The 27,963-nt window shown below is 39.6% G+C and overlaps 1 protein-coding gene across 1 annotated transcript; it reads right to left on the bottom strand.

The window, feature by feature from the left end:
• Window positions 1-1,416: 1,416 nt before the first annotated feature.
• On the bottom strand, window positions 1,417-27,589 carry LOC103179881 (serine/threonine-protein kinase 38-like). The gene is made up of 14 exons (XM_007895388.2): window positions 27,543-27,589; window positions 15,074-15,213; window positions 11,614-11,665; window positions 10,906-11,028; window positions 9,451-9,534; window positions 8,594-8,717; window positions 8,064-8,218; window positions 7,164-7,266; window positions 6,870-6,931; window positions 6,086-6,203; window positions 5,772-5,895; window positions 4,884-4,979; window positions 3,878-3,969; window positions 1,417-3,119 (listed from the first exon to the last, which is right to left on the bottom strand). The coding sequence occupies exons 2-14, from the start codon at window positions 15,205-15,207 to the stop codon at window positions 2,992-2,994; spliced, it is 1,395 nt and encodes a 464-aa protein (XP_007893579.1). The 5' UTR covers window positions 15,208-15,213; window positions 27,543-27,589; the 3' UTR covers window positions 1,417-2,991.
• Window positions 27,590-27,963: the final 374 nt, after the last annotated feature.

Below are 27,963 nucleotides of genomic sequence, written 5' to 3'. Positions count from 1 at the left end.
CCATTTCAGAAAAGTTCAATCAAATTTATTAGCAAAGTACTTATTAATGTCTGGCAAGTTAACTGAAGCACTTCAAAAGGAACAAAATAAAACCCATTGCACAATAAATTTAATTAAATGACAGGAATGTGACAGATAAATCACACATAGGGACTGCCCAGTGCTGAGGTGAAATGATGCGATGGAAGAAAGCACAAAGTACACCAGAAGTACAACATGCTAGAAATAAGAGCATAATAGAAACCACAATTAAGATACTTTACTTGTCCTAAATTTAGAAAGGAAAGGGTAGCAAGCAGGGAATAATACGTTCTGAGGCAAGGCATTTTTATCGAGCAGATACAATCGAGACCAGATAAATCTCATCAAAAGGAACACATAAACACAAAGTGTTAAAAGTGAGTGAAGAGCAGGTACCAGAGAGTGGAATTATTTGGTACACAAGACTGAGATGAGAAAATACTAAGAAATAGGTGAAACAAGTACACAAGGCAAACACATCCTATTGAGGAGCAAGAGTCCAGGCCCAATACTAAGACAATGTAGCTAAATCCTCCAAAGTTCTGATGCAAAGGATGACCAGAGATAAACTATTTATGTTCTTGGAAACTCCATAACTTGTGAAATGCATTATCTAATATGTATTTATGAAATATTTATAATTATGCTACAACCCTATAGGTTCATTTGACTCAAAAAGTAAATTTTCATTGTAGTGAATCTCAGTTTGTAGATTGATTTATGCTAGTTATACTATTTTATGCTGTATGAACAAAGACGCTAACATTGGTTATCAAAATAAGCGCAATGTAAGTAAATAGAACACAAAGATGTGACCAGCAATAAAGCTGAGATGCATGTTCATCTGAGTATTGCAACTTATCTAGATACCAAATGAGACAAGTGTGAAGAATAAACAACAACAACAACAACAAGATTCCATTTATAAAGCGCCTTTCATGTCGGGAGGACGTCCCAAGGCGCTGCACAGTTGGGTCATGACCCGAGCAGGGGGGAAATGGTCAGGGTGAGGGGAGAGAAGGGAGGGAGCGAGGAGGGGGAAGAGAGTCGAGAGGGGAGCTGAAGGCAGGGTCAAAGAGAAAGGTTTTGAGACCGGCCTTGAAGGAGGAAAGGGAGGAAGCAAGGCGAAGGCACTGGGGGATGGAGTTCCAGAGCCTGGGGGCTGAGAGGCTGAAGGCCCGACCACCGATGGTAGGGCGATTGGGGCGAGGGACGTGGAGTGGACCATTCACCGACCCCCACCAATCATCGGGATGGAATTCAGTCCTGTCAGTTGTGTACAAAACTTACCTTCTCCATATTCTTTCATCGAAAGAAATCGTTAAATTATTTCAGTGAGATGTTTGAATGAACACCGATTGAAATTAAACACTGCTACAAGGTTCAATTTGTTTATGTTCACCACATTTTGCATACCCAAAATAATGAACACTTTACTTTTTAAAAAAAATTACAACATTTAGGTACAGAATTCCTAAAAATTAACCAACAGATTACAGTAACAATTTGTCCTCGGAAAATAGACTTCATACGAACAAACATCAGTGTATTTTCAGGATCTTTGGTAGTAAAAAAAGTCTGTGATAAGCACATGGCACAATGTCATACCCAATAACATGGTATTGAATCTAAAGGCCATTTCAACCTGAGACTTCTACAAGGATACAAAATAATGCTCAGTGGTTTATATTTTGGCAAAACCAGCAAACTCCAATGTGTATCGTGATTACACCGCAACTTCAGTGATTTTATATTTAATTTGTTCTGAACAATTAGTTCTAAAATGTATAGTTCCTTTATTATTCAGAGAATTACTGCTCAATGAGATTGTTGTGTGCTCCTTGATACACAGATGCAGTTCTGTGATGCAGGCACAAGGCAATTTAGTGTCAAGGTAGACTGGTGCGAGCCTGCCATCGTGAAGAGGTGAAGAATAGTGAGAATGTTTATTACTATGCAGCAACGGGTGAAGAACTAAATCATTTTAGGAGAGGAGCCTTCAATAAACTACAGCGGGGAGAGAAGAAGGATTACGCAGGAGTACCTTAACCCACGGTTTACATCCATTGTAAAGAACAGCAGCTTAAGAGACATTTGGATATACAGTGGAAACCACTTTTGTCGGACGCCGGTAAACATGGAAATTGGGCAAATGAAACAAAACCCCTGGCCCTGATTCATTTGTACTATTACCCATTTTAAACATGTCTGCTAATTCAGACGAAAATCCGGTTACTCCGGGCAAAATATCACGCCTGGTCGCTGCTGAACCGACCCACTCGGGACTTCTGTGGTGTTGAACACCTCCATTCAGCCACGAGGGATGGGGATAAGGAGGGGTTGAATTGCAATTGACACCGGACTTCAGCCATTCACAAGGGGCTGGAGTTGGGCTGTCAATCAGTGAGGGGGTCGGAGAAACGTAGCAGAACAAGGGAGGGAATATCGGGATTGATTGACGGCTGAGCCGCTTGTGAATGGCTGAAGCTAATCGATTAATCTCAGAACCTCTTAGGTCGGACAAAATGTAACCGGCTTCCACTGTAAATGGATATATCCATCATGCCATCCATCGTACAGTGTCAGAACTCAACTTTCCTTAGTTCAGAAATAATCGATTGCAAACAAACCATCGTTATTTGGCCCACAAACATAGATGAAGTGGAATGCACCTTATAAACTGAACTCTAGTACAGTATGCAGTATTGAACGTGAGTACACTCTTCAACTAATATTATCCAGTACAGAAACAAATGCATGTATGCCAGTTTAATGTGAGTACCATCATTTAAGAAGGAAAGCAACACAATTGAGCTGGCTCTGCCAACCAAGCTTAAATAAAAGCAAATAAGTAAAAAGTACACTGTGAAATCCTAATCCAGTAGAATTTTCATTGACATGGATACCCTGAATGTACACCAATTTATATTAACAAATCTTCAAAAGTTTAATTAGCAATTTAATTGGTCTTCACAACTTCCCTGCTTTCATGTAAGAAGGGATGGTTCCACGAGCTGTTAGTCCTTCGAACCTCTTGTACGTGTAGTTGATGAATACCCAGTCTTTTGCTTTGTAATCAGATTCAACTGCATTTGGTACTGCAATTAAAAAGTAAACTTTATTCATTTGAAAGCTCAAAGTTAACACTTCTTGAATGCTCCTGAATTCTAAAAGCAAACAGTGAATACGACAATCATAAGATGTTAAAGCCCGTCTGCATTTATTTCTATAAATTATTTTGTCAACACATTTGAGTTTAAGGTTTTATGCCATACTTTATGATTTTTAAAAAACTTATTCCTATTATTTAGCAAGACTACAAATCTCCCCTTTGAAAATATTGGCTTTAATTCCCCTCATCAGTAGTTTCCGAATTGAATGATGACAACTTAAAACATTTATGTTAAACTCTTATTTTCCCCTTCTCCTCTCCCCAAGGTTATTTGGGGCTATATATATATGTATATATAATATATGTATATATCATATATATTCATAGGTGATTGCTGAATGGGCACACAAATTAGAGTAGCCTTTTGATTACTTGTTTAAGGGAATTGTTTTAATAGTATCTCCCATAATAACTAAGAGAGTTACTTGCAGCGATCAATCTCCATTGTTTTCCCTCTTTAACTTTTCCTGACTGTGATGAAACGAGACAGAGGTGATCCTTACGTATTTCCTGCCAATGTTATAACTATTTGCCGGGATATGCGCAAGAGCGGCCATGAAAACACACATTCCAATCCTCCCAGTTTCTCCAGGAAAACTGGATCACAGATACAGAAGCAAGCTCTCCTCTTTCAAATGCTTAATTGTGAGATCAATACAAAGAGTTTAACAAACTACATCTTACCTGGCTGTAAGATGTCAGATTCAGGAAATTCATCAAAATTGGAAGTGTCATCTATACTTCTTATTTCAATTGGAATTGCCGCTGGTCTCTCTCTGTCAAAAACAAAAGTATCATTAGCGTTGCAAATTCTGAAAAAAGGCGAGGTGGATTCAAGTAGAGTCAGTAATTTTCTTATTTATTATAAATCACAAAATACAAGAATCCCTGTGAAGCTTAGGTTTCCCCAGAAACGGCAGAGAATGCCGTCTGAGTCACATTATCCTCTGTACCATCGTGGACCTCATTTATAACAGAACAAAATGTCTTCCAAGATACATTAATCTAAATTGACATTTCAATTATTCACCTTTTCGGCGGAGTGAATGGAAAATGTACATTGGCTGCCATTCAACAGATAAATAGTTTGCAAAATGGATGCAGTTCAAAACCAATTGTAAAAATGTCAAAATAAAAGGCTGCTGAGCAATGCTGAAAATGCTGTGAAAGTCGGTCATAAAAAGAGTGAAAATGTCACACTATTATCAACCCTAAGACTGAAACAATCAAGATATATTACTACGTACAATATTTCAGCAAGATGTACTTGGAATAAAATCAGTTTTCTAAATTTAGTCATTCCCAAAACATGTTTAAGGGCTATCAACTTGTAAAAGTTATTGGCAAACCTTTTGAACTTTGGTCATAAGCATACACAATATCACGTTTAGAGAAAAAGAATGTTATAGAAATGCACATTTTGATGTTCGACGCTTAGTGGTAAAAGTATATGCCCTGAAAATTAAAAATAAATCTTAGTTCGCATTTGGAAAACAATATTAGCAAGAAAGTTGCATTCTGCTCCACATTACGTCTAATCCTTTGGATTTCATATCTGACACCATGCTACTAAGTATCTTTACGCCGAGGATTTTAAAATAACATATAAAAAGTTTCACTAAGTCCAATTTTATAAAAATCTGATGGGAATATAAAACTGTTTGCAGAATCTAAACATTACAAAATATACCTGGTGTGTTCCCAGTCCACTCCTTCAAAGAATGCATGACTTTTAATCTCTTCAACTCCGCTAGCTCCAGTTCGGCTATCTGCCTCACAGCAAAACCTGCAAATATACAATTACAACATAAACCGTTGCAGAAAGTCTTACTTTATGACCCCGCGATCACAAATTGAAAAGGTAACAAAAGTATTTGCCAACTTATCCTTTATCTATGCCTTTCTTTCCATTTTACTTTGCTTAATACCTAGTAATTATGGACAAATACATTGTGCTCTAAAAATCTACGGACTAATATATACTGGCACAATCTTAGCTTGGCAAGAATTTCACCTCATAAGAGAATACGTCCAACAGTAACAATAATACTTGCATATGATGTAGTGCCTTATCATGTTGTTGTGACATCTCCAAACAGTACAAATAGACACACATTTTAAACCAAAATCACAAGGACTCATTGCTTGGGTTGATTTGAACCTGGCTCTGTTACAAATTCCTTTAAAACTGGAGCATATACTAGATCACCAAGCAATATATTTGAAAACTAGAATTGAATCAAATCAATTGAATCTAAAGTATCTAAAAAATGGAAAGGAATAAGAATAAAAATAAGGAAATGGGCAACACAGTGTTCCCCGCAATATTCCATAATGCAGTGAATGTAGAAAAAAAAACGTAGCAGTCAGAAATGGAAATACTGGACTGATTCTTTTCTCTGTTTGTAGTTCCAAATCCCTGATTGTCCAGCGACTTGGGACGTCCTCCCGACCTGAAAAGCACTATGCAAATGTTATTTTGTATTGTATTTCTGCGCTGTAATCAGTCCAGTATTTCCATTTCTGACTGCTAGGTTTAGAGGTTGGCTTTCAACCAAGAATATTCCAACAAAGATACCTTTGAATCAGATCCTTCGACTTCTCGGAGATTGGAACCTCTGGAGGAAAAATTAATGTCTCCTTCCAGTTCATCACTTTCCGATAGGTTTCTTGAGGAGTTTCCGAACAAAATGGAGGGTACCCTGCAGGATACAAGAAGCTCAATGTCATAAATCAGGATGGGTCCAACCTTTTGGCTGGAGGGGGGTGGGGGGACGACATCCTATTTGAGAAATGTTCGCGGGCCGCATAAGCAATATTTTTTCTAGAAACTTAGCATAACACTTACGGTCGGGCAGGTGAATCTCTTAGGAGTAGATGGCTCGTACTTACCTATAAGCATTTCATACATAATAACTCCCAGGGACCACCAGTCACAGAGCTTGTTATACCCAGTCTGCATGAACACCTCTGGTGCAATGTAATCTGGAGTCCCGACAGTGGAGTAAGCCTAAAGAAAGGGAAATGCAAGGCTTTCAGGAACTGCAAGCAGAATAGCAAAGAACAAAAAAAAGCGCAGAAACACAATACAAAATAACATTTGCATAGTGCTTTTCACATCGGGAGGATATCCCAAGGCGCTGGACAATCAGGGATTTGGAACTACAAACAGAAACGATAAGAGTCAAAAAGTGGCAGATTGAGGCAGGTTCACCAATAGCAACTCAGTCACGAATGGGGAATCCTGCCAGGAACTGGCAATATTGTCATAGCCAATTCCACGATCCCCATTCAAAGGCACAGGAAGGAGATCACAGAGATTCCAGACAGCAGTACTGCCAGTTAATAACTCAAAGTCTCGATCAGTGAATTCCCTTGTGAATCGCCACTTTTCAATGCCAATATTACAAACCAGGAACCAGTTTTCAAGTTTAAAAATCTTCCGTTCTAATCAACACTTTGCGCATCATCGTTTAATAAAAGTTCCATGAGAATCCGTGAGCAGTCAACAGAAAAATATCAATAATTGTTTTAAAGTAAGGGTTTGCGACTACATCTAATCAGGGCTGAGGAAACTGTGGATAAGCCAGTGAGCGAAAAGTCACTAAAAATATGGCAACTAGTACATCTAGTTGTAACATTACTAAACAAAGTGAATGATTAAAATGCAACTTGCCAACTGGCGTCTGTTTTTCTTCCATGTTTCTGCTTTTCTTTTGGAATTCATGTTCTGAAAAGCTGTTGAAATATTAATGTCCAATGTGCAAATGACAAAACAAGCATTTATTTATACAGCGTCCTTCACGAGAGACAGTGTCTCGCGGCGCTTAAGTAACGCCTGGCCGGGGGGAGGCAGGAGGTGACTGTAAGCACGGTCAAAGAGGAAGGTTTTCAGTTCGTGGCCAAATTAAAAGACTTATCACAAGAAAACGTAGCATCACTTAACCTGTGGTTGATTAAATGCACTTACTGAAATCCCTGGGTGGGTTGTGGGTGAGGTTCCTGTAGAATTCAGTTCTGTGAGCTTTCTTCAATCCTGTGCACAGCCCAAAATCAGAGAGCTTCACATGACCCTACCCAAACAGAAAAGGCAATGTGAAAGAATTCTTTGTTCACAATTTCCGAGACAACTATCGGCATTTCAATCTTAAACGTATATATGGCTATAACTAAATACATTCTTGGGTGATACCAGCAAAATAGTTTTCTTCAATCATATTTGCTCACTGAAATCTTATTCAATTAGGATATTATTATATTTCAACTATAGGTCTTGAATAGTCAACTTTTATTGATTAAGGAATGAAATGTGAGCTTTAAAGAACCACAGACTATCTTTATTATTATTATTATTATTTGCACGTTGAACAGCATGTAGTGTGACAGTGCATACTAATCAGTGGGTAAGCTTCCATTATGCTCTATTATGTTTTGATAATTGACAATGTATTCTTCCTACAGATCGTTTCAAGATCGCTTGATTTTAAACCTTAAACCTCAAGTATCACATCTTATCAACTCGACTTAAAAGAACAACTATTTTATATGTCGGTGACTCAGTCACAAATGACAAATGAGTGTGCCCTGGGTCACATTTCAAAGTGCTTAACACGGCTGACTGGGTACTAGAGCTGTGGGTGGATGGGGAGATCAATGGCAGAAAGCGCGGACAAAGAGGTACATGTCCACACAAATCTTGAATTTGCTATATTTAAAAGGCCATTTTTTTTAAGAGCTCTTCCTATAAATGATGAGGTATTTGTACAGTAAAGATCACACAAGTCGCCATCAGTCAGGACTACAACATTTAATATGAGTATTGTCCATCTAATCTTCATCTCGCGTGATGTACTCACATCCAGGGGCTTACCCTGCTGTCTAAAAGGAGGTTATCTGGCTTAATGTCTCGATGAATGAAGCCCATTTGATGGATGGAATCTATGGCCAACACAGTCTCTGCAATGTAGAACTGAGTCTCTTCTTCAGATAAGGTATCCTTCTTCATAAGTAATGTCATCATGTCACCTGATGTGGTGGGGGGTGGGGGGGTGGGGGGGGAGAGAGAGAGAGAGAGATAGAAAATAAATAAGGTTAGATTAGTGCATGTAAAATCTCTGCAATTTTTTTTGGGTGGGGGAAAAGAGATAAAATTGTCAAAAATGTTCTACAAGATCATGGGAAATTAAAATAGATCACTAACCAACTTTTCACAGGTTTAGTTGTGTCAAACTCAAAGGGTATGAAATTCTTGTTGTTGCTAAGTGTAGCAGCTTTGACAATGTGCATTTAATATCTGTTTTTTCTCACAAAGGGTACAGATATCAAGGTCACTAGCTTGGTGCAAATGTTATTTTTTTTAAAAATTCTAAATGTCGCAAAGCTGGGACACATTTTCTTTACCTCCAGGAAGAAACTCCATAATCAAATACAAGTTTCTTTTGTCTTGAAAACTGTAGAACATTTTGACTACCCATGCTCCATCCGCTTCCACAAGGATATCTCGCTCAGCCCGAATGTGAGCTATCTGGAACAAAAACAGAATAAGAATAAATACCACCTCAAACAGACAACACATATACAACAACAACAAGATTCCATTTATAGAGCGCCTTTCACGTCGAGTGGACGTCCCAAGGCGCTGGACAGTTGGGTCAGGACCCGAACAGGGGGGAAATGGTGAGGGGAGGGAAGGGAGGGAGCGAGGAGGGGGTAGAGAGTCGAGAGGGGAGCTGAAGGCATGGTCAAAGAGAAAGGTCTTGAGACCGGCCTTGAGTGTAAGTATAGCCGACCTGCTGTAAGTATAGCCCCCAAATAAACCTTTGTAACCTTTAATCTATTTATAACCGCATCCAAAGCAAAATCAATATTTTCCTCTTTACAGAGTCAGACTCACTTCTTCCACTACAGCAAACTACAGCAAATCCAAATATCGATGATTCTAACAAACCACAATCTGAATCCTGCTGCCCTTGTATTTCTTTATATCAAACATGTCGACACCTCTCCTCTTTTAAGTGCTGAGTTCTCCAGAATGCAGGAAGATCAAGCTCAGCTGAGATTGCTCTGTAGACGAACAGCCTGGCAAAACGTATGACTCACACATAAAAAATGTGTCACTTGAACAAGGTAATCCAGCACCCAAGGAACAGTACCCCAGTAAGGAGGACAAAAATAAATTGAATTACACCAGGAGAAGAGTAGGAAATAGAATTGGTTTTCATGCATTAAGACTTTGGTTTCTGTGCATCAATTCATACCTGTTCCTTTTCTAACATGTCTGCCTTCCTAAGAATCTTCATGGCATAGATGTGTCCAGTGTCTTTCTTTTGCACGAGACGAACCTGAAAGTGGTTTTCCAAGAAGTCATCATCACACTACCACAACCAGATTTAACACTAAAAACATAGAATATTTTTTCACACCAACATTTAGCAGATTATCCTTAAAATGCACTATCACAAAGGAAGCTTTCTTATTTCATAGTATTGAAGATCATGTTGTGGTTATAAATATTTCAGTATAATAGTTTTGTTAAGAATGCACCTTTTACCAGAAGAATCTACTTTTATAGATTGAAGTGAATTATAGTGTTGTATTTTTGAAAATAGTTGGCCTTTTTGTTTTAAAAAGCATGTATGAAGATGAGATCATAAATTAAACAATTAAATCTATTCCAACAAAGGTGAATTTGTATTTTTTTTGTTCAAAATAAATAGAATTGTCAATCTATTAACATGGAATCTTTGTGGCATAAATTTGAATCAGGGGTTCAAAATTAATTTCACAAGATCATTTATGTCCTCCCACATTCTTGAAAACTACTTTATTCCCTTTATCTAGTTCCTTTCTCCAAATCCAGAAGAGTGACAAAATGCATTTTTCTGGCCCTCTTTTTAGTCAAACCAGTCAAAAAGCAGCAACTAATAACGCAGGCGAATTTGCTTACAGCCACAGTTAAACTTCTATTAGTTCAAGTCAAAGAAAACATTAAATCGCACATTATTTAAGATCACGGGATAAATCTAAACGTCAATGTGGTGTTTGAGGATGAACATTTCTCAGGCGTATTTAACCCATTTCACAATTTACTAATGCATGAATACCCTCGCGGTTAATAGGATTAGAAACACTGAACTTCCACAGAATTGTTGCCTGAATGGGCAATCAATTTAGCCATGGACATGAACACACTCATAAACGTGACGCCAAAATGTTCTGAGTGAAGGACAAAATGGGCAATAGGAAAATAAATTTGCTTGCTTCGCATATGGAATCTAAGTGCAAAGATTCATTTATTGCCTTTCACTAAAAAAAAGGCTTCATTTTTCAGAGGGGCTTTATATAATACAATGTAATTGTTTTTAAGATTAAGACAAGCCATCATGTAATCCTAGGGTCATTAAAGGGAATCCTTTGGTTCCTGTTGAGAAATTTACAGCACATAAAACAGGTCTTAACAGTTTAGTTTAAAAGTGGGAATTGTAGAGCGAGCTGTAAAAGTATTTAGAGAATGATTTGGGGAAGGTCCTAACAGGCCATGGATCAATGAGACACATGGTTTGGGAATGTCCAAATTGACTCCAAAGGTCTTTTCCAGTCCTGTACATTCCGGTTGGCAAACGGGTTTGGTGCTGAGCCTGTATAAAACTAGTAGCAGTAATAGGCTGCCCCTTAATTACTTTTGACAGTTCATAAAAAAAACACAGACAAACCTCTCCAAAAGCACCTCTTCCTATAACCTTCAGAGATTCAAAATCATCCAACCCCAATCTTGTCCGCTTGAGTCGGAGGAATTCGGTCTCTTTGCGGGCATGCTGAGTTCTTCGCATTCGTTTCTGGAAGCCAAAAAGATTTTCCTCATGTCATCAATTCAATAGCACAGCATATAAGACACAAGTTGTTCATTCAGCTGAAAGAATTTATGCTTTGGAAGCTTCACCATGTAGTTATAAACTCAAGTGCATCAACAATCATTTGCAGGATGGAGTTACACTGCCAGCTCCACATGGCTTGACTCTGGATCAGGAAAGACTCCCTTCCTAAGACCCAGAGGGAAGAAGAGACTTGCAAATATATCTGTCTGGCTGTAATTCAGTCACGTTTCCACAACAAAAAATTACATTTGTACAGCGCCTTTCATGTTGGGAGGACATCCCAAGGCACTGGAAAGTTAGAGTTAACTCTCCAGAGTTAAAAGGATCATAATAATCCATCCTGTTCCCCATGTCAGCTACTCCATAATACTAATAATGCTTGAATTTGATATAGAAGTTCATGGAACATTACATCATCGAAACACCACAAAATACTTCAGTGTTTTACTGTAACTGAAGGCAAGTGCAAAAGATAATATTTAAGGGTTTTGTAAAACTCCATTCTAATAAAACTATTGCTTGGACATGAAGACAACAATTGCTTACCTCCTCATCAGGCAGTCCTTCATCATCCATTACTTTTTCCAATTGCTTTTGTCTGGAAATTAAAATGAACACTGATTAGTTAGTTAAAATAATGATAAAGAAAAGATACAACAACTTGCACTTTTGTAGCACTTTTATAGAGAGAACATCTTAAAAAGTGCTTTACAAACGACTGAGCGGGAGCCAAAAGTATGAGGGAGATAGGAGGGGTAAGTGATCCAAAAAATGGTCAAAGAAATTTTTTTTTAGATGGAGCTTGAAAGCCACAATAAGGGGCAGGGCGAGGGTGGGGAGGGTAGAGGGATTTAGGAAGAGAATTCCAGATGTTGAAGGCAAAGTGCCTGAAAGCTCGCCTGTTGATAATGGGGTGGAACAAGCTTAAAGGAGGCCAGAGTTTACAGAGTAGAGGGAATGTCTGGAGGAGCTGGAATGCAGGAGATTACAGGAGTTACTGAGGTGGAGTGAGGCACTGCCGTGGAAGCATTTGAAGGAAAGCAAAAGATCTTAAAATTAATTTTCTCAGGGTTCAGGATTCAGGCAAGGATGGAGGTCGATAGAGTCAGCACCTGAAGTGAGGAGGCACAGTAAGGAGCTGAGCAGGATAGGCTCAATTTTGTCAATAAAGAGTTGGAGAAAATGAAACATTATAGTTTTTGAAAAAAAATCAACTAATTCTACAGTCTTTTAATACTGATTTCCCTTTGGTTGCTTGTATAACACCAACTTTGTTTAATGTCTGAAACTTGATGTAATACTCTCCTTAGTCAAAAGAGATCTCCTGTGAAATGAACACTGTGCCCGCTATTCCAGTTATAATTTAGGAAGAAATACGAGTGTTCCCTTGATCCTTCCAATTACAAAATCTTTCCGAGCCACGAATCCATTATATATATTACCACGGCCTCCGGTCTCTGGAGCCACAATTGTTAAGAAAATGTTCTCCTTTGTGACCACAAACAAATTGATACGGAAACTGCAGTCCTCAATCCCATTCAAAACACCGGCACAGTCATTAATTACTCCCACAGTGCATTGCCATCCAGACCAAACACTTAGGTTGGCAACATGACGTAACGCAGCCATAAATAACTTGGAACGCATCCAGTTTGCAAATCAGTGCCCTGCACTGCTGCCAGCCACACCCACGGAGAGTGGTGCCTGGAGAACAGAATCTCTTTATGCCAGCAACAAGGAACAACCGGAGCCAGCGCAGAGAGTCAAGAGTTTTGCAGCTGACCCCCACCTTCGGTGGCGCCGATATCAAGTGGTGTGCAGAGCCGGCCTCTGGGTTGCCAGTGTTCGATGAGAGAGGGAACATAAAAAAAAAACCTGTTACGAAACAGGTTTGGAAAAGCTAGTCGCAAAGCTTCATTCAATTCTGATAATTAACACAGCTGAAAACATCTTACTAACCCAGGTAGCTTTTGAGTTAAAAAAAACGCTCGATTTGTTGGGCTTAGAGACCTTGTCCGGTTCACTTTGCTTTTTTCCGCAGAAGAATGTGTTGATTATTACTTTAATCCCCCTACCTACCTGCCCGTACCCTCCGTTCCTCTGGCTCCGGTCTGCTCCACGTCCCCCGCCCCAACCGCCCTACCATCGGTGGTCGGGCCTTCAGCCTCTCAGCCCCCAGGCTCTGGAACTCTATCCCCCAGTGCCTTCGCCGCCTCCTCCCTTTCCTCCTTCAAGGCTGGTCTCAAGACCTTTCTCTTTGACTGAGCCTTCAGCTCCCCTCTCGACTCTCTTCCCCCTCCTCGCTCCCTCCTTTCCCTCCCCTCACCCTGACCATTTCCCCCCTCCTCGCTCCCTCCCTTCCCTCCCCTCACCCTGACCATTTCCCCCCTGCTCGGGTCATGACCCAACTGTGCAGCGCCTTGGGACGTCCTCCTGACGTGAAAGGCGCTTTATAAATGGAATCTTGTTGTTGTTGTTGTTGTTAATATTAATAAACACTGGTAATTTTGTCAAGAGGCAGGTATTTCAAATCTGATTCTAGACTGCTGTAGCTTGCATCAACATTTTAATTTCTCCCTGAAATGTACAATTAAAATGGCTGGCAATTTCCCCTCCAGACACTAAAATGCACCAGTTATGCAGTTTGGTGTGAACTATAAACTATAAGCAGTGCGTTAGATTTTCTTACAGTAACTGCTGACTTTCAAAATGATCCACTTTTATCTCCCCTTTCCCCCCCATAAGGCTCCCTATGACATTTGCATGTTCTATCTAATTGCATAGACTTAAGGGCACAGTGATCTGTGACTAATTCCATTAGTATGTTTACCAGAGCTTGAAATGGAGCTCAATAATGTTCAAGTACTTGTATGAAAGGTTATTTTACTTTCTGGAATTAGGTAATCAAGATGCATCCCTTCAGAGAGAGAGAATGCTAATTCTGTTCCAACAATCTATCCCTAGAATTTCCATGTGTAGGTGGGATGTATGGAACTCTGTTTGGTTGATCTTAAACATGGTGATGTGTCAGACACCCTTTTCAACTTTTAAAATTACTTTGGAAGGAGTTATTAGAACAAATTCTGCTTTCTTCAATAAAAATGACAACTGTAGCATCTACCCTCCTGGAAAGCAAAGGGGTGGTGGGGGTGGGGGAGGCGGAAGAAAGAGAGGCAAATGGGGTTTCCTTGGAGCTGAGCTGACTCCAAGGTGATGTGCTTGGAAACAGATTGTCAAAATCAAATCAATCCGCTGTGGTGGTCTCAGATCCTGTGCCAAGGGGGTCTGCAGGCCCTGCTGATCAGATACTTTGCCTCATCAGCTGGACTTGGCGGGCCCGATCAGTCACTGGGAGCAGGGATTCTTCTGCCTTAAATACTGTTAACCCTGCAATCCAAGGATGGTCCGAGCTGGACAAGCAGCAGGAAGCTTGCCAGACAGTGCTCTCGTCCACAAGCTAAGCAATTTTAGCCGGTTAAACTCCAGCAGCAACCCAATGAAAATCTGGGGTCACCAAGTCTTGACTGTCGCTGACCTGCGTTTAACACTCTGCGATACTAGGTAAGCTTCAAGGAGATAGAGCCCATTCCATTCCCACAGGAATTTCCGTGTGTAGGTAAGCATACATAGGTGGAATTCTTAGTCTGATTAGGATTCAGTTAAACATGGTGATGGGTTTCTGCATACGTCAGACACCTGGCTGACATTTTACTAATTCAAATGAAATTCCAGAGAATTGAAACATTCGACATACACAACACTTACTTTCGTTAGAAAACATTTGCTTGGGCTTAGCAATACAAGTGAAGCATTGGAATAGATCTGCTCAATTTCTTATGACAATTTGGAATCAGATAATTATTCAGCTCCTCGCTTCTCCCCCCTCCACCCACCTTCTGCCTTTTTGAAACAGTTTTCATGAGGTCACTGTTTCAACAAGTCTTCCAATTTCCCCTGAATTACAAACGTTAACTCTACAATCGAGTAAGGTGAAGTCAGACATTACCTCATTTCTCTCTCCTCGTGCTGCATAATCAAATTACTGTAGAAGTTTTCCAGCGTCAGTTTGGCTACAGTCACTCTCTCCCTTGTGTGATTACTCATGGGAAAGGATGTTGTGGTGCCTCCAGTCATTGCCATAATAACCTGTAGAGAAGAAACGAACATTTAAGCAGAGACGATTTGTCAATTTTCTCTGGACAACTGTCAGTTATGCAAATTGTTTAACAAGCTTAAACCAAAACACCCCAACAGGATATCTTCTGTTATAAAAGATGTAATAAAATTCTAAGATTGACAGGGTACCAGGTTTTTTTTTCTGTTCAAACTTGTTACAGGAGGTTGCAGATAGATTAATGAGTGGGCAGATCGATGACAAATGGAATTCAATGCACAAAAACGTGAAGTCGTGCATTTTGCGGGGGGAAAAAGGACAAAGCAAGGAAATGTGTCCTATAATAGTTATTCTTAATGGAGTGGGGGAGCAGAAGCATCCAGGAGTACAGAAGTAAAGCACGGAACTGAATGCCAACGTTATACACCGAGTGCGGGTGCAGAAAGGTTCAGTGAGAGAGGAAAGGCAAATGGTGGAGGATGGGACGGTTAATGGTATTCAAAGAGGTTGAGAAAGACAAGAAGGCAGAGGGAACCCTTGTCACAAAGTGAAAGTATGTCATTTGTGACTTTGAAGAGGACTTTCTCAATGCTGTAGGGCAGGGAGGGGGCAAATGTGAGACTGGAGGGGCTTGCACAGGGAGTGGAGGGAATGAGGGGAGTCAAGTTGAGTAACAACAAGAAGTTTCAACATAATTAGATGCCGATAAAAAGGCAATTTCTCCCCTTCCTCCATTCTTTTTAATCATAAATTGCGCTTCAAACATTATACTACTGTTGAGAGCTTGACAATAAACTGAAATGAAAAGCTAACCATGATTGAAAGCAGCAGCCCAGCTGTTTGATATGATATCTATATCATACGCTCAAACAGCAGTTCCTCAGCAGAATGACTTGCAAAATATCAGGAAACCACTCAGTGTATCCACAATATAATGGAAGAAATAAATTAGCCATCATTCAGCCTTCTGTGAATAGCTTTGCAGTTAGGGAAATGACGCATTTTCCTCAATTTTCTCAGTTTGCAAACAAATTGAACTTTGAATTTTAAAAAAATTCAAATGTTAATGTAGCTAGTACACAAGCTGATAAAAAAAATTATACACAAATAATAATCCTTGCATTTGATATATCACGTCTTTGAGACGTCTCAAAGTGCTTCAGAGAATATAGTGTAAAGGGAATTGACTGTGTATGTTGTGGGAGAAACGCAACAGCCAATTGCGCACAGCAGCGTCCCACAAATAGTCATGGATGAGTAAGCAATTTATTTTGAATTTTTTTTTAAGGAATTATTACCTCCGGAAAAGCGATCCACCAATCGACTAACAACCAGGTTCCTACTTACTGCTCGGTAAACAGAGCCGTGTGGAGTAAGGAAACTTGCCCAATGTTTCGTCCTGCCCGGGAATCAAACCCAGGTCCTCTCACTTGCGAGGCGAGCACGCTAGCCATTAAGCTACAGGACTCCAGGATGCTCTGGAATTTATTTGATCTCATTCTTTCAGATTAACCACACAAACATCGAAACATTATTACATATTAGTTGTTTCTTAAAGTAGTCAGGCATCCATGAGGCTATTCATTTTAATTGTGAGGAGTGAAAAAAGCTCTCTCGGATGGCCTAGTGGGTACATTTTATGGTTAAATGCACATGTGGTGTGGCACAGAGCCATACTGATGAACAGCATCTGTGGATGGAACTGGTCTGTGCTGCTCAGAATTGGCAATGCATATTTTCCCCCCAGCTCTCACTCAGGGGGTGAAGAAAAGTAAAAATAAGTGGAAAAAAGGAAATAATCAGCCCTGACGCCTGCTGGAAGAACATATTTGAGGCAGAAGAAGGTACGAATAGAGTAGATTTTGATGATTGGTGTAGCCAAATAGTCACCAATATTTACTGAGGAATAATTGCCATTTGGCCAAACAGTCGTTAAAATGGTGAAATCGGTGGACCAGTTTAGCGGAAGTTATCTTGAGGTGACAGATAAGTTGAGAACTTGTGCATTTCATACAGAGTTCCTTTTTTACATGTACAGCCAAAAAAAACTCAATTTTTTTTATAATTGCTGCTCAAGATTACAACTGAAACATAATAAAATGTGGATTTAGAGTGATTTTTAAAAAAAACAGGAAACAGAAGTCTGCTGATTAGAGCTTTGCAGGTGATGAAAGCTTGTGTTACAATACAGCGTACAAAACGGAACACTGCAGTTCCTCCCATTTTTAATCCTGAATCTATTCATTGCAGTCATCACACCAATAACCCATAAAAAAAACACTGCTGTAAAGAAATGCAGAAACGTATCCAATTATAGATCCAATTGTAGTCTTTCCGACCATTAATAAAGGCAAACATCTGTAATATATGTATGTTATAGTCAGCGCATTTATAATGTTGAATATGTTGTTGTATATTGTTGCTGTGAAGCCATGAATTTAAGGAGAGTAAACAAGTATGCTGCCAAAATTGATTGGCGATACTTCAATAATGAAAGATTCTCAATCTGTTGGAAAAGTTATAGACTTCAGAGCTCACCCAATAAAAATAGCTGCTGAACGCTTAAATGACATAATCATCTAATTAAAGAATCAGACAACAGACTTTGCTGACTTCTCTCTCTGATTAAGGAAGCTACACCCACCTAAAAACACATTCAGCTACAAGTTTTACCACTTACAATCTGACAGTACTTACATTTCCGCACTATTAATGCCTGATAGTTAGTTATCACACTGTCCTGGTGTGCACTAAGGCATTAAAATTAGTTACTACAGCTTGGCTCAATTGGAAGCACTCTAGCTATCTCACTACACAGCATGTTCAAGGTCCACTCAAGACGTGAGATCTAACCATTATTATATTGAGCCTAGGCCAGGCTTACCCACCCCCGTGCAGGAACGGGTGGAAGTGCATTCAGATAAGACATTAAACAAAGGTTGAATCTGCCTGTTCAGCTGAACAATAACAATCCCATGACACTATTTGGAGGAGAAGGCAGCTTCTCCCAGCATCCTGAGCAATAACCATCCATATAATAATTGATCATTAATTTCATGACAACATGTGCGACCTTGCTTTGTACAAATTGACTGCTCTGTTTCCCTACGCATACGGAAATACTGCATTTAACAGCAACTCCCTGTGAATTTCTCAGAGACATGGCAACATCATTGCTGGATAGTTCCCTAAACACCACTCTCAGTTAGGTTCTACAATCCAGGATAATGCCTTATGTCTGTGGAAAGAACATGAACTTTAAATGTGTTGATTGCAGATATCTGTAACTTTGCATACGTGAAATACTATCTGGGGCGTGCAGGTTATTTTAGTGCTTCAATGATGTGCCCCATTGATACTTCTTTACAAGACAATACCACTCAGCAACTGCTCAACTTTTAAATAGTCACTAAACTGAATAGCGTTATAAAAACAATGATTGGTTTTCCAATCATACCAGATCTACTCCTATTTCATCTGTCTACTGATCATCGTCGGCTTATGCAACAGCTGCAGCTAGTAGTACAACCTCACTCACTCCCTATCTACTTACCCAACCGGTGTAACAACTGCCCCAAATTACTTATGCATAGGGAATTATGAAGTCTACGCACCAAATTAGTTAGCATCTCTTTAAAAATACAATCAGGGGAATATTTTATTGACAACATTTCCCCCTCTACAGAGCTGTGAACTGCCAGGCTGCACAAGCCTCGTGGAGATGCATTGTAAGAGAATGAAAAAGTTCTAAATATAGCTGCACAGTCTAGTTCTCACTCAATTTCAGTTACTACAAAGCAAATATGCCAGTTACACAGCTCCAAAGGTCACACCTGTCTCTTGAGAGCAGCCAGACCCATTGTACCACATGAGCCACAACTCCCCCTGAACACATGAACTGCACATCAGTTTGATTGGAGTCTTGTAGCTCAGTGGTTTAGAGCACTCGCTTTGCAAGTGAGAGACCTGAGTTCAATTCCAGGCAGAGGGCGAAACCTTGGGCAAGTTTCCTTACTCCACACAGAGCCTAATGATAATCCCTCCAAAACCAAAAACAATAATAAATTGTCATTTTCAATCTACGACTGTTTGTGGGACATTGCTGTGCGCAATTGGCTGCCGCGTTCGCCCACAAATATACAGTCAATTTACTTTACAGTGTGTTCTGTGAAGCGCTTTGGGATGTCCTCCCGACGTGAAAAGCGCTATATCAAATGCAAGGATTATTATTGTTATTATTAACAACAACAAATTGCATTTACATCGCACCTTTCACGTTGGGTTGACATCCCCCAAAGTACTAGACAGTTGAGGTTTGATGGAGAACATCATTGAAGCACTGGTTTATTTTCTAAAATCGTTACTAGGATATACTCCACAGAAGCCAATCTGCTGCAAGTGTGAGTGAATCAGTTGAACATTTATACTCACGATCTTCCAATCCATAATTGTAGGTACACCTTTATTGGGAAATGGGAGAAAGCGTTTTGAGGAGAGAAAAAGGAGCTGATTTCAGAGTGGCATTGGTGGAGGCCGAAGTTCTTGAGAAGTTTGAGCACTAGAAACGACACGTGGTGTGGGATGACTCCAGGAAGGAGGAAGGGAAAAAAATTGTGCCATCTCATCACAAATAGGAGGATGGTTTAATAATTAATCTAGCATTTACACAAACAGCCACAGTCAATAACCAATTTTATTTGGAAGATTGCTTTTCCTGGACACTGGGAGAAATCCCTTCTCTTTTCCAATAGTACCATGAGACCTTTCACATGCAAACCCTCAACTGTCTAGTACTTTGGGATGTGAACCCAACGCGAAAGGTGCGATATAAATGCAATTTGTTGTTGTTGTCCACCCAAACAGTCAGACAAGACCTCGGTTTAACATGTCATCAGCAGTCATTTGCCCCAGCGTCGCCCCCCAAAACACCAATGAGCTGAATGACCAATTAACCTGCATTGCTGTCCAGAACACCAAGAGATGACTGACTAGTACAAGGGATCTTTAACATGTAAATGAGCAAGTAGATATGGGTATTAATAGCTGACAACTCTCAATTTGACCTCTTCCTTTGGCAGTTTTAAAATCTAAGAATTTTATTGCCGGAAGGTATTGTGTACCAACATCAGCATGTTAGACACATACATAGAAGATAATAATAATCCTTGCATTTGATATAGCGCTTTTCACATCTTCTCAACGTCTCAAAGTGCTTCACAGGATATACTGTAAAGTGAATTATTTGTGGGCGAAACAGTGTATATTCTTCTCCCCCCCAACCTTTTCAGCCTGCTGTAAAGGAAGACAGTTAATTATTGACAATTCCTATTTGAACTCCCTATCCTCTCTTCACATTCACATTTCCACACTGCCCCCTCCAATGTACACATTTCCTTCAGTATTTCAGGGAACAATTCAGAAAATGAGCTGGACCGAAAATCTGGCCTGTGAAGTGGATCGAGTGCAGTTATTTATGTAACAGACTGCATAAGGTTTGAGATGTACAATTTTACCCTGGTCCCTGCAGGTTAGCTGAACTGAATTCTAAGCCGCAACCATCAGAGTTATTTTAAAGCATTTGACATCACACCAGATTTCCTGCTTTCCAAAGGCTTAACCCCTCCAGCCCAAAGAGGGTAAATTCCCACTCCTAGACTCTTTTCTATTATGTACAATGGAACACTAACTGTGCATTTCTATTTTGGTACAATGCCTATTCAAAGAATCATTCAGATAGAGAAGTCACCTTCAGATAGCTGAGCTAACGTTGACAGTACAGAAAACATTCAATTTCCCTTACATACACCTAATTATTGTATTTAGGATTAAAATATACAATTAACTGCTTAACGATTGTTTCTGACCTCTCAGGAGCACTGAGAACTCTAACCTAATCCCACGAAGGTGATGCAATAGTAAAATGGCAATCTAGTCAATATTTCTAATCTGGTATTTGCAAGTCCACAAGTTTCATTGGTTTGCAAGATTAAAAAAATAAGTCTTAATGGCTAGGGTGGTCCTAGCCGGGCAAACAGTAGCAACCATTTCCCCAACACGCACTGGTGTACCAAGCACAAGGTGATGGGTTTCCGTATGTGTCAAACACCTGGTTTGACTAAAAAATGAGCAAACTGTGATGGTTCAAGAGTTGGTGCCCCCCTGACAATTTAATTGATTTTAATGCTTACACAAATGTATTAAAGGATTTACATAAAGTATAGTATAACTTACTTGTTTCAGTATTGATGACGGAAAATAGGTGCGGGGGGAAAAAAAATTGATTTCACACTCCTCTGGTAAATGTATTTCTGTGTCACACTGAATGTCTCGAGTTATATCCTGGAATAGCAGATGGTGAGTCCAAATTAAAATTGGATGTAGCAACAAAGTGCTTTGGCCAGTGTAAGGATCCGGATTTCATCATAAAAAGGCTTCATTCAGATGCCTGTACCAATGGTCATTGTTAATGATCCAGCAGTTTACACTGGTTTTAGATAAATGTTTTTTGTTCTGTGTCCCCACACCCCATTTTACAGGAAGTAATTCTAAAAATATTACTTTCCCAGTTGCACTTTTGTGCTGCTTGTTTATTTATCATTTGGTTCTTCAAAGCATAGCAATTTCCCAGTAATTTATTAAACCTAATTATAACAGACAGATTGGCCAATTTTTATGATTTATGTTCTGGGGTGTTTAAAACTTGAATGGAGAAAAAGAAGCTGATACTTTTGAAATAGTGATCTCAATATGCAGAGGTCTGTCTGGAATATGCACGATGGAAACATTTTGGGATTGCAGCACATATTAATGCCTGCCATCACACCCCTTTTTTTCCATCCAAGAAATGCATTTTGCAGAACACATTAATGTAGTTTACAAACTTGTTTCTGTAAACCCCTGTCGCTTATTGTAAATTTTTTATTTTGGTTAGGAACACACAAGACACCCAACAGTTTAAGTGAGAATGAAACATTCAGAACACTCATAGGAGGAGCACAAAAGAAACCATCTGAGCTGAACTTGTTCTCTTGTTTCTGTGATGAAGCTCCTGGAAAAAGCTCAACATCGCCCTTTAATGACTTAACTGAGGGTGGTTCAACCTTTTGGCTGCTGAGGGCCGGATGCCCTATTTGAGAAACATCTGAGGGCTGCATAAGCAATATTTTGGGGTTTCCCTTTCAGAAATATAACATATATGGGTTATGGAGGGAGAGGATGGGCCAGAAAAAATGGAGGGAGGGGGGAGCAGGATGAAATCAGCTCATCGGCTGCCGGTTGGACCACCGTGAACTGATTAAGGTGGGAAAACACATCCTTAGAGCAATGAATGCAACATTACAGATTCCCAAATCTTGCGGAAAGATTCCTAACCAAATACATGGTGGTTGCATCCTCTTACTCAAGCAATTGTTAACATGGATACCTACTCGGAAGAAAGAGAGGAAGAGGAGAATTTTAATGCGGTATTTAAATATTTCAATGTTGCAAATTGGAAATTGATAATTTGTTTAAAACATTAGCTGGCCAGCTTGTGACAAAAGCAATCTGGTAGCTTCATGCAGTCGAGTTTGAGTATGAAAAGGTTGCTTATAACCAAAATGTGGCAAAGAGCATGGATTTCATTATCTTCCTTTATTTACAAGAAAGGGAAACCTTGCTTCAAGCCTCCATATTTTACCTGTCAATGTTCATGATTTAAAATTGCTTCAAATTTAACAACTGATTTGTAGCTCATGATTAAAATCTGGTCCAAATTGGATTCGTAAAGTGCAAGTGCCACACCCAATGTGTGAATGAAATATTCCCACAGATTCATAAAAGGTGCAGATGAAACACAGGCCATCCAGTCTAACCAGTGTTTATATCTCCACAAGGAGTATAATACTTTACCATACTTTAGTACACTTACTGAAATTAGCTATTAAACTGCATAGCTGGCAATCATTTGTCTTGCATGAATCATATTGAAAATCCTATTCATAAAGGTAAATATACATCCTGAACACTCCCTCCAAACAAACAGAACAGCGTGATCTGGTTTATGATCCATCTTAAATTATTGGTCTCGGAAAGGAAATGGGAACTTTCAAATAACCTTCATATGTGTGATCTTATTTCTTGCCATCACAATATTTGTTAAATTGGAGAATTGGGGGCAGAGAGCAGAATAGAGGGACAATTCCATTGCCAGTTTGGACAACAGCATTTCGGCATCTGTGGGAAACTTACAAAATCACAAGAAAGGTGTACAGGAAGAGCTTTCAACCCATCCCTCCTGAATACGCACTCTACCTTCTTCACATTTACAGCATCAACTAATTTTGAGGAGGTCAAGTGGCCTGGCCTCTACCATTCTTTCTGGTAACCCATTCTAACTGTGTAAATAAATACTGCGCTTCCAAATGTCTGCCCCAAAAATTGCATAGCTCTGAATCTCTGTTCTCTTCTGGTTCCCTTGAGATGCATCTGTTTGGAAGACACGAGCTGAGTTCAACCTCAGAATTCAAGCTATTTGCACTGATGTGTCAAACAAACAAGCATGATCTCATTTGACCACCCATAAATATAGCATGAGAAAAGTGGGAGCCATTCCCCCCCCACCCCCCGCCCCCCCATCCCCTTCACAGCATCAGTAGAACGTTACCAGTCTCCACTACTGTAGTAATCAGAAAGAATCAGTAGTATTAAATTACAAGCTAAAGGCTGATGTTGCATTCATTAGAAAGTCAGGTTGGAAGAATCCAAATGAATTCAGGACCCTCGAGAGTCTCAGGGCATAAATCTTTTATCCCGCCTGGTCTGGATTCAGACCACAAAGGCTTTCTTTTGTCTATGTGCCAAACTACAAGTACTTTTTTTATATTGCGCACATATGGTGATAAACATACAACAGTAGCATCTTATCAATCAACTATAAATCTTTCTTTATTAAAACTACTACTTGAGAATTTACTGCGACAGCTGCAAAGGCTAGTTTGTAATACTATTGCACACAAGTTTATAGAAAAGTAAATAAAGATTAATTTGGTTTGGTGCCAGCTTTCTGATAACAAACCTCCTTACAGAGCTGAATGTCCTTCGTCAAGGTCCTTTGAAACAAATGTCGCCTTCATCTAGTCTACCATATAGTTTACCATTCTGTAACATTTTTCTGATGTTATTTAAGGAAATGTGTGCAGAGGGAAGAACTGGGTGTTGCAACATATTAACAGTATCATCCTTTGAACATCGGATCACACTCCAAAGCATCAAGTCTCTTTGCCTCTTTTCTCCGGCTGTTGAGAGTCTAACATGAAGATACTAGAGGCGTCTCAATTGCAATAGATTCTGGCTATAATTCAGCCCAAAACTGGCATTGCTACTTGAGAGACTACTTTTTTCCCCCCAAATAAATGTGGTATAAGAAAGCACAGCAAGAGAGAATCATTGTAAGAATTCTGCACAAGGCAGTAACTGGCAATAGATTGCCATAAGATTAATGTACCCAGCTTCCTGGTTTAATAATTAGTGCACTAACAGAAATTTTTACAGTGGTGCGTAGGAGATGCTAATCAAAGGTTAGGGTTTAAAGCATCAAAGTTAGGCAGAGAAATGGATGTTACTCCCATATCTGAATAATATGGCATATCAGAGAAACCTTTCTAGTTATTCAGTGCTTTCTTCATGTCGTACTTAATCTTAAAGGCTTGATACTTAAATGGGATGCAATCACAAGAAAGCATTTTCCCAGCAATGTGGCCCCTTATCTTTACAAGCAAAAAAAAACATATTAATGAAAGCTTAGGCACAATGGTAGTGCAGGCCAATACTCCAGGAAAAGCTTTACAATGGATAACAAGGTGAGTTTCTAGAAAGTGAAACTCCGTGACACTATTGCTCAAATCCCAGCAATGGGACTCAGACTTATCAATAGCAGATAATGCATAACAGGGAAGGGAACAAAGTAAACGTATCATTGAAAGCTAGGAAAATACTCCAAAGGTTGACATTTGTGCAGAAATATTTGGAACTGGACATTAATGGATAATAGATAATAATAAATGAACATTATTTGATGCTACCCCACTACCTCCTTTGTGTCTAGAAAACAAAATCTGCCTTCCAAGGCCTAATGACCTGTGACAGTGCACCTATAAATGTTCTTGATTTATGTCTGCCACTCAGTATAAGATTTTGTGTAATATACAGGCATGCAGACACGCATTTAAAGACTGCCCTGTGCGACTTGCAGACATTGACATCATTTCAAATAAATGCAGCATTACATCATTCTGAATGGTGGCCTGCTGTGGACAACATTGGCCAAGAAACAACTCATTCAGATTATTCTTTAATTGAAGACATAAATGTATTTAGGTGGAAAATAATTCAGAGAGATTGTTCTAACAACATGCTTGTACAGTATTGGCTTTTTAAATTGAAACCGATTTCTAATTGCTTAATAATTTATGGGCCAGTGTTGACATTTAGCATCCTTTCCAATGGGATGAATCTGGGCAGATGCAAGAGAATTTCTACACATACATATTTTATTGAAACCTTTCAGTTTTGCCAATCGGTTAAGTAACATGAGCATCAAGGTTACTGCTGGACTTTCACCCCAAAGTGCTCAAGAGACATCTTAGACAAGAAGTGCCCGAGCTATACTTTCAGAAATCTGATAATACAAACAAAAAAATGAATAATTCACTCATAACTCCTGAATTCCAGAAAACTATGGGAATAGACCCATTGTTTAACCTGTATATTAACCAGGTCACTTTTCGCCCATAAATGACACAGTTAAAAAAAATCCACTTTACAGTATATCCTGTGAAGCACTTAGAGACTCTTGATGACATAATAAGGCGCTATATCAAATGCAATTATTATTAAGAAACCATCAGTATCACTATACAGGATTTACAAACCATACGATTACCAAAGAATTTGTTGTTATGTTTTCATAAACTGAATGAATCAACTTTTCAATTGTACTAATTATGTAACCTATGCAGTTTTTGATACCATGTAGCTTTAGACAGTGTAACGCTCTTATGTATCAACAACTATCAAAGAGTTTCAATTGGGAGTCAGCGGCCACTGTTTGTGCAACACTCACTAGTAGCTTTTGAGTTACTAGATCACAATAAAATTGTCAAAAGAGTGAGAAAAACCAACTGCATTTACACAGCGCCCATCAATCACACCGAGTATTTAGATGTCTATTGTGGTTGCAGAGACCTGTCATAATTAGATTGTGGTACACTTAAAAATCAGCCATTGGCGGAAAAGCAAAATTAATGAATGCAATTGGAAAGTATGTTCCTAGGTTTGTTATGCTGCATGAGTTGAGTGAGCAGCAGTATTATCTATAAATAACACCGACACCGTCTGGCACTTGCACAAGGCAGGTCGCTTTGAATATACAGTATGAGAAACCGGTTTGTTAACACACATAATCATTGATAGGAGAGTGGGGATTTCAAAAATCCACAATTCTGTAAGAATGTAATCTTGTTTCACTCGCAAACTTCACAGTCAATCCCCTTTACAGTATCTGTCGGTCAAGTGCTTGAGACGTCTCAACGACGTGACAAGGCGCGATATCAAATGCAAGGATTGTTATTGTTTAAAAATAAATATGAGTTACAAGTCTACAGCTACGACAAACTACCTTTTTGAGTGGGGCAGGGAGCAGGCGACCAAGATGGGAATGCACAGAAGGAGATGATAAGACTTCAGCCCAAAAATGACACTTAAAAATGGTTCTATCCTGAGACTGGTACAATACAGAAAATACAATACTGCTGTACAGATGGATTACATCAAGGTTAGCTTTACCCCTGACTTAACGCTTAACAAAAGCGTAAGCCCAGATGAACATCATGTTTTGGTAGCTACATTACAAACTTGACAGATTGTGGAAACCAGTCGTTACGCACTGTACTACCATCACCTCCAAACACTGTCACCAGTGAAAAAAAAAGTCATTACACTTGACAGTAAACCCTGAAGTGCTTTGGAGACTTTTTGAGCACCAGATAAGGCGCTGTGTCCAACTCAAGGACTATCATGCATATATTATAGGGTGACCAAAAAGCCATGGTATCTCTCTTATGATCTTATTAAAAAAAAACCACAAAATATCATCATTACTTTAAGACTTATTAGACTTTATAATGGGATCACGACTTTTCTGGTCACCTTGTGTGTGTGTGTGTGTGTATATATATACATATATAATTATACACACACATGAGATATAAACAAAAGTCATAGGCAAAACGCCCCAAGTCACAGGTAACTTAACAGCAGCTAATGTTGAACTAAAACACTCCCCCATTCCCCACACACACACACACACACAAAATATCCTCACCTGTTGGGTCTCTACAGTGCAGTCCTTCCAGGGGAGGGTGTGGGGGGGAGGGGGGGAGGGTGTGGGGGGGGATGGGGTGGAAGGGGATAAATGATCGTCTGTTTAGAGTCTCAAAATGTCCTTTTATGCAAGAAGTCGAAGCCCAGAGAGTGGAGCGATCGCTTTGGTGTCACAGTGCAGAGGAGTCAGTGACAGTGCAGCAGCCAACACCGGCAGCCTGGACCTCCGGGGGATAGAAGGACCAAGTGACCATTGGAATGAGAAGGTGATGGGTCCTGGAGGAGAGGAGAGAGAGAGAGAGAGAGGGGGGGAGAGAGAGGGGAAAGGAGAGAGAGAGAGAGAGGGAGAGGGGGAGACCAGGAGAGAAGGTGGGTTCAAGGCTCTCCTTCCTCCTGCAGCTGAGCCGTGTTGGCTCGGGTCT

Source organism: Callorhinchus milii, unplaced genomic scaffold (assembly GCF_018977255.1).
Source record: "Callorhinchus milii isolate IMCB2004 unplaced genomic scaffold, IMCB_Cmil_1.0 Scaffold5, whole genome shotgun sequence".
NCBI classification, from domain to species: Eukaryota; Metazoa; Chordata; class Chondrichthyes; order Chimaeriformes; family Callorhinchidae; genus Callorhinchus; species Callorhinchus milii.
Note: the sequence above shows the minus strand (reverse complement) of the source record. Positions and strands in the feature narration are given on the sequence as shown.

Coding starts and splice junctions, on each gene's coding strand:
- LOC103179881 (XM_007895388.2), bottom strand. CDS start 15,207: ATGGCAATGACTGGAGGCACCACAACATCCTTTCCCATGAGTAATCAC. Junction 6,932..7,163: donor CAACCCACCCAGGGATTTCA/GTAAGTGCATTT, acceptor ATATTTCAACAG/CTTTTCAGAACATGAATTCC. Junction 3,120..3,877: donor ATCTGACATCTTACAGCCAG/GTAAGATGTAGT, acceptor TTTTAATTGCAG/TACCAAATGCAGTTGAATCT.